Below are 13471 nucleotides of genomic sequence, written 5' to 3' on the forward strand. Positions count from 1 at the left end.
TCTGTTAAATCCTTGAACCTTAAACGAACAAAAATAACAATCACTGTGATTCCTAGACCCTCGTCATACCATAGGAACATCAAGGCGTAAACCTTTCTTCCTACCTTTTTGGCAGTTTCTTAATGCTTCAACGCACATGGAACAAACAGTATGAGGAGCCCAGAATTTGTCTTGGTCGCCAATTTTTACACCAAAATAAGCATGGTATACATTGTTCACATAAGAAGTTATAGTTTGCCTCTGCTTTACTACGACATAACTACCACAGATATAACAAAAGTTATTTTAGATTGTTCACACAATGTCTTTCTTCCAAATGTATGAGTTTTAGAACACTAGAAGTACAAAACAACGAAAACAACAACCGCGAACACAGTAGCATGACGACCAATACAACCAAACTGCTCTTAAGTAGGTTACTAATATTATCCAGTGTTGCCAAATCACATGTAATTTCATAAAAATCAATTCCTAACCTGGAACAAACATATTCATGTCATATTAATAAAATAACATTTCTAAGATATAGAGCCCTATAAAAAAAATGTGATAGAGCAAAACTATGGCGTTTTTTGGGAAAAGCGCCCCCAAAATCACTGTATACCTGTATACTTGTCTGCCTAATTACCTATTAGCAACTGGAACTCGAAACCTTTCAGAGCCGTCAGAGTTGGCAGGTACTTCATTTTTGTTGAAAATCTTCAATATTTATAATTTTTGCGAAGATGTATTAACAAAAATACAATTTGATTTTATCAAAATCTGAGTTTTCTATTTTAAAATTAACCGATTGTTCGATATTCACCGAATACTACGCATATGCTGACCTAGATTGTTCCCCTCATTTTGTAAACGAAACTATAATTCCGCTGCGGCTATAATAAATACGACACACTATAAAATTTAACTGGATAAGTGTGTTGCATTGCGAAAGGGGTTAAACATGAAGGTTATAATAGGCATTAACAAAGTTACTCAAAATACGAGGGCTTCAACTTATGGCGTAATAATAAAAAAACCAATATTTACCATCGAAATTGGTTTTATTGTTTTTCAAAATATTCTCCGTAAAGATTAATGCGTTTATGCATGCGTTGGAAGCAATCTTTGTAACAGTGTTTCCAGTCTAATTGAGTTAGCTTCAAAGTAAGCGTCTTGGTTAGTTTTGTTTTTTTTTTTATGTGCAGGAATAAAAAGAAGGGTCAGGGGTGTACGGCGGATAACCCGTCAATTCGATGTTTTACTTGGCCAAAAATTCCTTTGTTTTAAATGACGTGTTAGAGCTCGCATTGTCATGATGAACTGTGATTAGTCTGTTCTGCATATTTTTAAAATGGTGGTGTACTAGTCAGAACTGACCGTCCTACGTTGCTGTAACCTCATTTTGGCCACGTGACCTGTAATACCGAAAAAACAGGCAACCATTTGCTTCGATGTGCTTCTTCCGCGAAGTTTTGTTGGATTTTGTTCGTCTTGATTGCTGTTTTGTTTCAAACTCATATACATGATGCAGTTGTTACAAACCGCTTTTGAAGCACCACGGTGATATTTTTTCAACATTTCTTTGCACCAATAGACACGAGCCATTTTTAGAGTTTGTCAAATTATGCGGAATCCATCCCGAACAAATCGGTTTTACTATAATGCAATATCTTATTTATTCTTGTCATGCTTGTCATGCATATGACGATCTTGCATTATCAGTTCACGCACAGCATCGAGATTTTGTTGTACAACTGATTTTGGACGACCGCCACCAATTTCATCCTACAGCGAACGTCGCCCATGATTCATCGTCACATAAAGTATAAAGTTCTTCAATGCATTCTTTTCTTGATAATCCGCGTTGAAAGTTATGAAATAAAATGTCTGGAAAATGTTCACTGGTTAATTCCGTTTTTAGTCGAACAAAAAAAAATAGTTGTAGATCAAAACCTTCTCAGAACATTTAAGCTAAAAAACATGAAAATTTTCAATGGAAATGTCAGATTAGACCTAAATCACTCGGTATTGCCAAGGTCAGAAATATAAGTAGCAGCCCTTGTATTTGATTAAGTAACTTTATATTTTTGATTGTGTTACGCTTAACTTTGTTTTTTAATTTAATGCGATCATATTAAAACCCACCAAAACAATAAATGTCTTTTGTTATAAATTCTCTTTTGAATCTTTTTTGCTTCTATCTAATGCTGGCGAAGTTTTCTATTTTTAACTTATTTGTAAGGACATTTTAGTAAATATTGTAAATTATCTGGTATGTATATTTCGGCAGTTTTAGTTCTAACTACCATCGATGTATTTGCAATGAAACTAGCAACTATTATTTGTTTGGCGGAAACTTTCATTCTTTTCATATTTATAGGAATGGGGCGTAGACACTCAGTGCCTTTTTTCTTTGATAAATTCATGACTTGCACGGATAGAAATGACCTGGTATATGAGAAAACAAAATTTCAGTTTCCAATTGTAATTACCGATAACGGTTATCAAATTTTTAAACAAAAAATAAAATAAAAAAAAATGTTTGATTTTATCTATTATTTTTACTTCAGATACCAGATCCAGATTTTATTCATCAAAAAATCATAAAATTTTCATGTAATAATTCTCCATTTGCGGCAAGAAACATAATGCAATTCATCAATCTTTGAGGCAATAACTTACTAAGTACGCAAAAACACTTTTAGAGATGCCAATCTTTGATCGTCACGTTTTTTGGTTCTTATTCGACATCGATATTGATGATGTGAGACGATGGTGCGGCAGACCGTAAGATAAAGACGTCTAAAGCCCGTTTCGCTATAATTTTCCTTCTAGTCTATGCACGCCACATGGTAACGTTCTCTGGTCTGCATACACTTTATGGTTAGTCGTGCACGAACTCATAAGAGATTGATGGTATTTTGCCGAGGTGGCCTTGCTTAAGGATTTAGGTCGTTAAAAAATTTAAAATTCTGTGTACGAACTTTTTCAAGTCACTTAACATTTAAATGTAGTACAAATTGTAAAGGCAAAAAAGGTTTTATTAAAAATATTTTTAAAATATGCACCTTACAACTTTGGCATTTAACTTTTTGTTACATCTCGCACATTTCAGAGATTATGTCCACCGTGTACAAAAATTGTTTCAATGAAAAGTAATTTTTAGATTGTTTGGTACGTGGCATTAATTCGTGGTATAAAAATTGATTTATTCGCAGCCACTGCATTGTTTATAAAACGGCGACCGCAAAAACCCGAAAATAATTATCGAATTCGAAACTAATTAATAATTCATGCGTTATAATAACGAAAATGTGTACAGTCCAAACGGCGAACGATTTCATCGATCCCACGTCTGCTATCAATTTCCGAATAAATTTAATGGGAAATGTTATCGCAGATTTACTAAATATCCTATGGAAGAACTTCGCAGGGCAATTTTCACCTACTGCGTGGGTGGGGTTTTTGCAGTAGTACGCACTTTGAGCTTCAGTTCCATGTAAAAAATTAAAGATTTCTTTGTGAGATAAAAAATATTAAGGTCATTAAGCGTTTTCTATCTGCTGTGTGATATGCGGATTACCAAAGGCAGTACCCGAAAAGTTTTTTGTTTGACATATTCTGACATTTGGAAAATTATTAGCAATTATCATTTCGGGATAATTTTTTAAACTGTTGAAGAACTACCACAAAGGAGCCATTTCCCTTATATAATAAAATCGATTGCCAGTTAAAAGCATGTGGGGAATGGAAAAATATATGCATATAAAAATTGGGTGGCGGCCATAGCAGGCGATAATCCCTATCGGCCACATTTATTCGAAACATACACCCCTATCATTTTTTTAATAGAATGTGCTGTATATTATTATATGTTTGATTCTATTAAAAATTCGGAAACTTTCTGTATAACATATATAATTTTTTTTTACCAAATTTCACATTTTTAATGAACTCTTTTTATGTCCCCAAAGATCAAATAAATTGCTTTGATTTATAGAGAGTATAACCCATTCGTGGTATTGCAAATTATATTTGGCGTCTACAAAACAAATATTAATACCATTTTGCTGTTTAATCGACGATTGAAGTCGGGGTTTTCAAAGTGCCAACTTAAGAAACAATAATTATTTCGTTAAAGGCATTGTAAGATGACCTATTTCAGTTATGGAGTTAAAGGCAAAAAAAGCCAATTTTTAGTAGGCTATATAGTTTGATAGTGCAATGTATTCATTTATCTTATTTTGATATGGAATAATACATAAATATAATAATGGATAATTATAAACCAATTAAGTACAATTGCTTTTACCCTAGCCTTCAGATGCTGATAAAATTACAAGAAAATCCAAACTGTTTAAAAGGAATTGCTTGGACTGAAGAGTGTACATAAAAAAATGATATCTTCCACAGAACAGACTCAAATTTTCACGATTTGGAAATCTTTGTTTTGTATGTGGTATGTATTTTGCTCACACGAAATCTATATTTAAAATTTGCTATGTGAGGATTTATTCGGATTCGGTACGAGCATAAATCCAGTGACAGTAACGTAAAATCTATTTTAATCAGAATTAATAATATTGATTTCTTCTTAAAGGCATTTTTTAGGGTAAGAAAGGTAGAGTTTTAATGTCATGGGCATGAAGATAATAATTACAAAACTGTAATATTGTTGTAAACTTAGATGGAAACATCGCAACCAGAAGTATTCCCATGTTAACAGCCAGTTTTGTTAGTTATATTAATAAATCGTTATTTGAATATGAATTCGCCTCATTACAATAACAGAAAAGGTCTTTATAATATTAAATATCGTCATGCTTAAATTGCATTATTCTTTTTTTTTTAACTCGAAAGCCGTTCAAAACAAGTATGGTATGTAAATAAAATATAAAGTATATTTTCCAAATCTGCATAATTTGATCAACATCCTATATACGATAGCTTAAATATCTTGTATTAAGATAATATAAAAATGTAACAAATAACCCATAGGATATTCTATTTACAAAATCAAGTTGGTGAGATTCGAGTAAATGCGACAACGCTGCAATATTCCAAATATTTTAATAATCATTATTTACTATTTTGTTATTCAATAATACACTAAACCCAACCTTAAAAGCGGTATTCCGGAAATGATAAAATAAAATCTCGGGATACGACGCATGATATAAAGAAGACTTCCCCGAGGGTATACCGAGAGAAACCTTTTATTTACCGCCAGAAGATAAAATTACGCGAAAATATGTTTTTTTTGCCGAGCTTTTTCACTGGTTTTCCTTTTAAACTATTTTCGCTCGGCAGATTTTACTTTGCATACGAACACAAAGGCTGGTAATTAAATACAAATTAGCTTAACAAGGCAATTAAATTATTCGTTGAGAATTCGTATTGTCTGAACCTCCGCAGTTTGAATTAAATAAAAGTTGATATCGGCCGTTCGTTTTTGGAGGCTTTCTGCCAACAGTTAGTAACCAGAACTTGGTATTAATAAAACATTTATCAAATTGCAAATCAATAATTGTAAAATTTACTGGATCTGAATTTTAAATATAATAATAGGAATTAATTTCTGTTCCAAAACAGATATTCATATTCTTATTCTTCTCCGTGATGGGGAGTAGCAAAATGTTTAGAAAATAAAAAAAAAATTAGGAAATACCACCAATTGTTCAATGGTATACTTCGACCAGAATTATATTGCTTTTACAACCGACCCCGTGATTAACTTTGATTACTGTTTATTACTCCAAAACCGCAGACCTTTATAGAGCACCCTGCAGAGCATACTGTTACCCGTAACAGTTGCAGGATCGTCCTAGGAATTTATCTACATGCACTAATCAGCGGGATATAAGTATGTTTTCAATCTTTTTCTTGGGGCAATTCTTGAAACATGTACATAATAAAATTAGTACAAAGTAACAATTTATTAGGTTCTATGTCACTGGTTTTTATTGCTGTTTGTACTTCCTGTTCTAAATTTCTTATAAAATCGTAAACATTCAAAACAATTTATTTGGAATCCGAAGACGCATGGATCCACTTTTTTATCTGCTGAGGTAGTTCGTCTTCTAAACTAAAATATTCGTTACGGTCCATTTCATTCCAGACTTACTTAATGCAGAATAAACATCTGTTGGGAAGGGTTTTACCACGGTCCTGCTATGGTCTGCTCTTAAGGTAATGTAAAATACTTAAAACGTCAAAGCAATAAATGCACCATATTTTTGGTGGTACAACACTGAGGTATGGTGTTTATGAAAACTGCTATCCAATAAAGCCGTTAAATTTTGAACATTTTGACAACAGCTTACAAAGTAATGATATGGCAGATCTCAAAGTGCTCCAAAGAAAAGTTGTCAAAAGAAAATGACAGTGAATTAAGAAATTGTTTAAATTTTGGACTAGAAGCTTGAAGTTGCTCTTGAATTCGTTTTAAATTTGCTTACATTTATATTTATACTTTTTACAAAACTTCTGGATTCCTCCTACGACGGTTTTTGCGGAGTCGAAATTGCTGACGTTTCGCCAATCATCCTGTTGGCTTCTTCAGAGCTTGACTGAAACTGTATTTTACTATGTACCTGCGCTAATGAGAAGTATAAACACCGTCTCGCATGACTGATTCCCAAATTGGGGACAGGTAGAGACCTGAGTCGCAGTTAAGATTGTTAGGTTGTTTATCCGAGAGTCTATAGAAATCTATAAACAACCTAGCAATATTAACCGCGACTCACGTCTCTACCTGGCCCTAATTTGGGAATCAGTCATCCGAGACGGTGTTTATACCCCTCATTAGCGCTCCACTCAAATAATATATAAGCAGGTACAGAGTGAAATGGGAGCCAGTTTCAGTCAAGCTCTGAAGAAGCCAACAGGATGATTGGCGAAACGTCAGTAAGCACCGACGCAGGAGAATTCCAGAAGTTTTATAAAAAGTATTACAGCAACCTGTGGAAGTTTCTTTGAAAAATTAGCAAGTCATTTATGTTTATGTTTGAATTTTACTAAAGCTGCCAATTCTTGCTGTAATGATTTTAAAAAATTACAATTGCAATAGTGGATACTTTTTCCGATCCGTAGCCTACATTTTTTAAAATAATTTAGTGTTGAATGTTGCCGAATGACCTAAGAACGTTTCTTTCTAGCGTTAATTTATACTGAACATCAAAATGCTAGAGTTGTTTTGGTGAAAATTTTAAAATCGGTTAAATATTTTTTCAATATATTGCTTTATATTTCTTTCTACAAACTTCCACCCCCCAACTCATAAATTACCGCTGCTCCTTCGTCAACCGGCAAAAATTAATTTTGCGAGACCCGAGGTAAAGGCGTTGAATTAATTGCGTACCATTTATTTCCAATTTTTTTTTGCTTTTTCGGAATTAAATTTGACGTAAGCTCTGGGATTCGAAACTTGTGCGCCAGAATAGCACGATCCACTTTGAATGAAGAGATTATATTTATTATATAACGTGAAATGCGAAACACTTCGGAAGAGTGTTTCGCGAAATTTTTGTTGTGAATAGTATGCAAAGAGAGCAAAAGAGCAATGGCTTCTCTAGTTCGAAAGGTTTAAATGTTTTTTTCTACAATAAACAGTAACCAAAATAGTGATATTTGTTATATAGACCTTACTCATCAAACGTATAGTTGTTGTCGGGGTACTATTCCTGATTTTCAGTTGTGGTGGGAAAATCGATTTGGTTTTAACATTTTTGGGGATAGCTCAGCTTTGAAAGACCACCAGCTGCATAAGCTAAGAAAAGTAGCGAATAAAAAAATGAATATGTATATTTCTTCGAATGTCTGGAGACACAAACGATGTTTTTTTTTTCAAAGAAACTTCCACAGGCTACTGTAATTCTTTTTACTTTGCCAATCCCCCAGTTGGCTTCTTCAGAGCTTGACTGAAACTGGCTCGCATTTTACTCTGTACCTGCTTAAATAGATGACTGATTCCCATATTGGTGACAGGTAAAGACCTGAGTCGCGGTTAAGATTGTTAGGTTGTATATAGATTTCTATAGTCTCTGCGATTTTCGTTGGTAGAAGAATTGATTACATGCAAGAATTTTAGTTTTATACAATAAAATTCGTGATTCTGCTCGGCAACTGCAACTGCGTTTATTTGCCTTAGTCTTAAGGCTCTTTCATGTTCTTTGAGTCTAGTTGATATTTTTCGTCCGGTCTGTCCAACGTATTCTTTGCGATTTGTGTGCGATTTTTACAAAAAAATTACGCACACAAACCTATACATTAATGCATGGTCACATCGCCATCCGGCCCAAAACTCATCGGTTATCATCTCTTTTGTTTACAGAGCCGTGAAACTATCTCAGCCCGAGTCACTAAACCCAGAATTAAAACACCTTACCTCTGTTCTGCTCTCTAATAATTTCCACATTAAATAAATTAAGCGTTTCATTACAAAATACACTTCACCACAACGTTCCAATAGCAATGAGACTAAAAGCATACCTACACTTGCCACTGTGGTTCTTCCTTACGTTTAAAACATTACTAACCACATATCAAACGTTCTAAAGAAATATAACGTCAAAACCAGATTTACCACTTGTCCAAAAATCTCTCATCATATTCGGTCTGTCAAAGAATACATTGGAGAGTCCGGACGAAAAATATCAACTAGACTCAAAGAAAATGAAAGAGCCTTAAGACTAAGACAAATAAAACTAAAATTCTTGCATGTAATCAATTCTTTTACCAACGATAAATCCGAGAGTCTATAGAAATCTATAAACAACCTAACAATCTTAACTGCGACTGAAGATTTTACCTGTCACCAATATGGCATTCAGTCATCTGAGAAGATGTTTATACCCATCATTTAGCTCCGCCCCCCTCAAACAATATATAAGCAGGTACAGAGTAAAATACGAGGCAGTTTCAGTCAAGCTTTGAAGAAGGCAACAGGATGATTGGCGAAACATCAGCAAGTTCGACAGGAAAAACCGACCCAGAAGGAATCCAGAAGTTTTGTAATTAGAGTATTATTTTATAAACCATATTGAGTAAAACAGAATATATCCACAACAATCACTAAAATTAATTACTCCTTGGTATAGAAAAGATATGAGATCTTATCCCTATATGATCCTTCTCAGTCTTCCATACTCTCGTAATGGTGGCTTTTCCCTTCTCACTTCTTATACTTTTTTTTGTTAAGGGTCAGCATCCAAAAATATTACCCAACTTTTCAGTACCTTGACACGAACACTACATATGTTCTAATGTAAGTCTGTAGAATATCAGCAGAACAACCCCAAGCGAAATCGAAAATCTTTAATAAAATTAAAATTTTGATTCATTGGTAACCACTTATGTTTTTATAAATTCTCGGTGTTTTACCCCAAAGACAACGAAGTTTCAGTCGTTTACCGCAATCTTGCTTGTCCATAAGTATTTTAATAGTATATTATTTAACGAGCGTATTATGAAGGCCATAATAAACGAGGATGATTTATAAAACGAGCCGCTTGCGGCGAGTGTTATAATCATCTGAGTTTATTATGGTCCATAATACTCGAGTCAAATACTATACTTTATCTACAACCATCCACTTATATAGGGTACCTCACCGGAATTGAAATGTGTCATTTTATTGTGAAAAAAAACTATACATGGGAGAAACCTGAAAATTCGGTAGGAAGCTAATGCTGATGGCAGAGCAATTCAGCTAGAATATTCTCAAGATGGTGGCACTTCCGGTTAGGCCGGAAGTGGATGTTAACTTGCTTTATATGAAATGGAACATAATATCATACATTTTTAGATTCTACCATTCACTCAATATCAACACTGGTTACTGTTTATGTATGCTGTTTATGTTATATGTTTATGTGTTATGAGTTGTGATGTAATAAGGAATAAATTCAATGAAAGTCCTGGATTGAACATTTAATAAGTTTAATAATATTTAATTAACATTTACACTTCAGCACACAATTATTTTTAAATTGACGCTTAATAGGATCATTATGTATTACTCTGTCTATTTCATAAAATTGATTGTTATATTAGGGCAGTTATTGAAATTCATCGTAGTTGGTGTAGTACCAATACTAATGTCCGTGGTGTCTTTACTAATCGAAAAAGTGTTATGAGAAGATTCGCTCGTAATAGTAGACATACCTGGATATTGTGAGGGGGTAGAAACAAAAGTACTGTTATTAATATTACAATTAGGGTTGATTTGACTTAATATTTTAGTAGCTGCATCGGTCTTGTTCTTCTGCGAGTCTGCAATATAGCCTTCAGCTACAGAAGCCGACTTCCAGCCTCCGTGGCGCTTCAGAGCTGTCATACTTGCCCCTGCGTCGACATACAATGTGGCTGAAGATCGTCGTAGACAGTGCCCGGTATATCTTTCTGGGTTTTTGATTTGTAAGAAACTTGCAATTTCTCTGCCCATTTTGGCAAACTTGTTAATGCCGATAACTTGTTTTGTGCATTTTCCATTTTGAAAATTCATAAAAAAAGAATCTGATGCATTTGGCAGTCTCAGATTTGCATATTTTTTAACAATATCATGGAACTTCTCAGTAATAGTAAAATTCCTAGGGATCTTGGTCTTCGTAACGGGAACTATTACTCTAGTGCAACCTTCATAAAATGTAACGTGTTGTATTTTCATTGCATGTAGTTCATTTGAGCGGCATGCACCCATCACTCCCATAATTAATGCAACCTAAAAAATTAACACCTCTTGGTAAATACCGTAGGTATGTAACGTCTTATCATTCCTTACCTTTGTAGCCAAATATTTTGTATCAGGAGCTTCATAAATAAATTTATTTATTTCCTGTCCGGTAAATGCCTTAGATTTTTTGGGTTGATAGCCTTCTGATTGTCTTTTTAATAAAGCATGTAGCTTCGCGTAGTGGTCGATCTTGACATTGTGTTTAATATAAAGTGTGCTTTTCAGCATGGAATAAAACGTCCACAAGGAGGACGACTTATACTTTTTAGCCAATTCTTTGAAATACACTAATAATGTATCTTCAGAGAAGGAGGTGGCCTTGTTTCTTGATCGCCAATCCATGAAATTGTTGTAGGCAATTTCATAATTGTTTCTTGATTTCTTGGGAAGTAAATCCAGAGACGCAGCTTCCGCTGCCGCTCGAATTTCCGGGGGTGTTAGTACTTCGTTTTCAGAATCCATTTTTATTAAATCTTATGTTTTAATTGCAAGGCGAAATTTTAAAGCTTCTCTATATGAATATTATTTACTTTACAATTATTATTTCATGAAAGAAAATGTTTGTATTCACGATGAGCGTCGCGTCGGGTAAGCTGTCGCTATGGATACCCGCTGCGCGCTGTCAGATTTAGCCTGCACGGCCTACTAATTCTTTTTAATTATTGTCATATTGGTTTGTATTTTTTGAACTGTTTTTGAATAATAGAATTGAATTGGTAACGTGTGTATGACTTTAATATGGGTAACTTTATAGTAAATTTTCATAAAAATAATAAATGAAATGTGTGAATTCTGCGCCGATTAATTGAAGCCCGGATTATTAAGAATTCCAGAATATTTTATTACACTTGTTGTTTTATGATATAATTACACTTGTTTTTTTATGATATAATTACACTTGTTGTATTATGCGTAGCATAATACTCTCACTGTCAGAAGTATTATGCGTCTATTATTAAATGGTTGTAGATAAAATATATTATTTGTCTATTAAAAAAAAACACGAAATCAGTCGGTTGTCTTAGAATACAAACCCAAAGCATCTCAAATAACCATTGGCTTCGAATAAGTCAGGGCAATTTCAAAAAATGTATTTGTAGCTGCCTGTCTTCAAAATAGGTAAACAAAGTACTTGACCTGCAAATTACCAAAAGGAAGAAGTTTAACGGGTCGAACAAATTTTATCAAGAAATTTTGTAAAACTGTAGCCTTCCAAGTCATTCACCAAGGAAAGATAATTCAAAAGCAATGTTCATAGGGAAGCTATTCTTTTTAATAAGAATACTATTTAAGAGTACTCTTCTCTTTTTAGATCCAAGCAATCAATATTTGTAACCGCAGCGCGCTTAGGAGTCAAATGTCACAAAAAATAAAGCTAAAATCAAATATAAGAAAAAAATACTGAAAATATTTGTCTTAATTTCAGTTTACTACAATATTCTATCCTATATCCGCCACCGCTATGGATATGCTGCGTCATTCTAGGAGATTGTATTGAGATTGATTAATTTTTGTAATAGTTTGCAAAAAAATACACTTTCGCCATCATATTTACGAACTTTATTCTTCGAAACTTCTTAGCGTCTTGAAACTATTGCAGAATTCAAATTAAACTGCGCCAAGTAGTCAAAAAGTCGATTTTTTAACATTATCTCTGAGTTCGCTTGCATGGAGCACAATGGAATTCCAGTGCGATTGAGGATAAAAATTGCTCGCTTGTTCCACCTCTATCGGTGGGCGGTTTTACTCCATTTTTATCTGCTCTATTGACCGGAGAACGGTTCTGCGTGAATAGAACGTAATGAATGAGCTTTATTCGTATTAGCGGATGTAAATTTGCATTTTTTCTTTCCACCTCAATGCTCCCAACGATCTGCAAGTTGACCTATAAACTTTGTGGATAGAGATTAAGTTAATATATATTAAGGGGTGGTATTTATTAATTTACATAAAAAAGTCCATTTATTAATACTCAATAATAATTTAGTTTAGTTTTTCATTATAAAAAGTACTTAATATAAGATTTTGCACTATGCCCGTTTAGCGTTTAGTGTTTAAAAATAAGCTAAATATAAATTTACCAAAAGACAGCGACAAAGTTAAAGTCGCACCTCAGGAAGTTCATTTGCGAAAAACCCCACACCCGCCACCATATTCACAAACTTTATTTCTCCTACATTTCTTGAAACTTCTTAGCGTCTCTTCTTGAAAATATAATAATAATAATAATAATAATAATAAACTGCCTTTATTGAAAATCAATAATACAAGGGTGGCAACATTCGAAATTTGCGCTCTTCCATGTAACCACAAGAACAACACCACCAACACCCGTATATACATCATAAATAGTGGCGGGAGTAATAAATAATATTAACGCTTTTTAAAGGACTTTATTGTGAGAAGACGTTATAGCATGAGGTATTTCATTATAGCTAAAAGATCTCTGGAAAGTTACCGGAGTGTGTCTAGGAACGCAATATCTTAAACAATGACGGGTTTCCCGATTATGAATACAATTTCCTCTGCAAAGTTTATCAAACAAATACGAGGGGGTCTTATTGGAGTTGAGTAACAAAAAAAGTGGCTAACTGAACTTTATATCGGTCCTCCAGCTTGAGCCAACCCGAATCATAGAGGCACTGTAAAATATGGTAGTACTTTCTGAGATTGTAACTAAAACGAATACAAACATTCTGAAGTCGTTGGAGTCTCCTTATCTCGATTAAGTATAGCTGACCAATAGACAATACTGCA

The 13471-nt window shown here is 33.8% G+C and overlaps 1 protein-coding gene across 1 annotated transcript; it reads right to left on the reverse strand.

The window, feature by feature from the left end:
• Window positions 1-10006: 10006 nt before the first annotated feature.
• Window positions 10007-11176, reverse strand: LOC132696487 (uncharacterized). Its single transcript, XM_060661331.1, has 2 exons — window positions 10763-11176; window positions 10007-10702 (listed from the first exon to the last, which is right to left on the reverse strand). Exons 1-2 carry the CDS (start codon window positions 11174-11176, stop codon window positions 10007-10009), a joined length of 1110 nt encoding a protein of 369 aa, XP_060517314.1.
• Between the last annotated feature and the right edge of the window lie 2295 nt (window positions 11177-13471).

This window comes from Cylas formicarius, unplaced genomic scaffold, assembly GCF_029955315.1.
Source record: "Cylas formicarius isolate icCylForm1 unplaced genomic scaffold, icCylForm1.1 PGA_scaffold_1__22_contigs__length_36826433, whole genome shotgun sequence".
In the NCBI taxonomy this organism is placed as follows: Eukaryota; Metazoa; Arthropoda; class Insecta; order Coleoptera; family Brentidae; genus Cylas; species Cylas formicarius.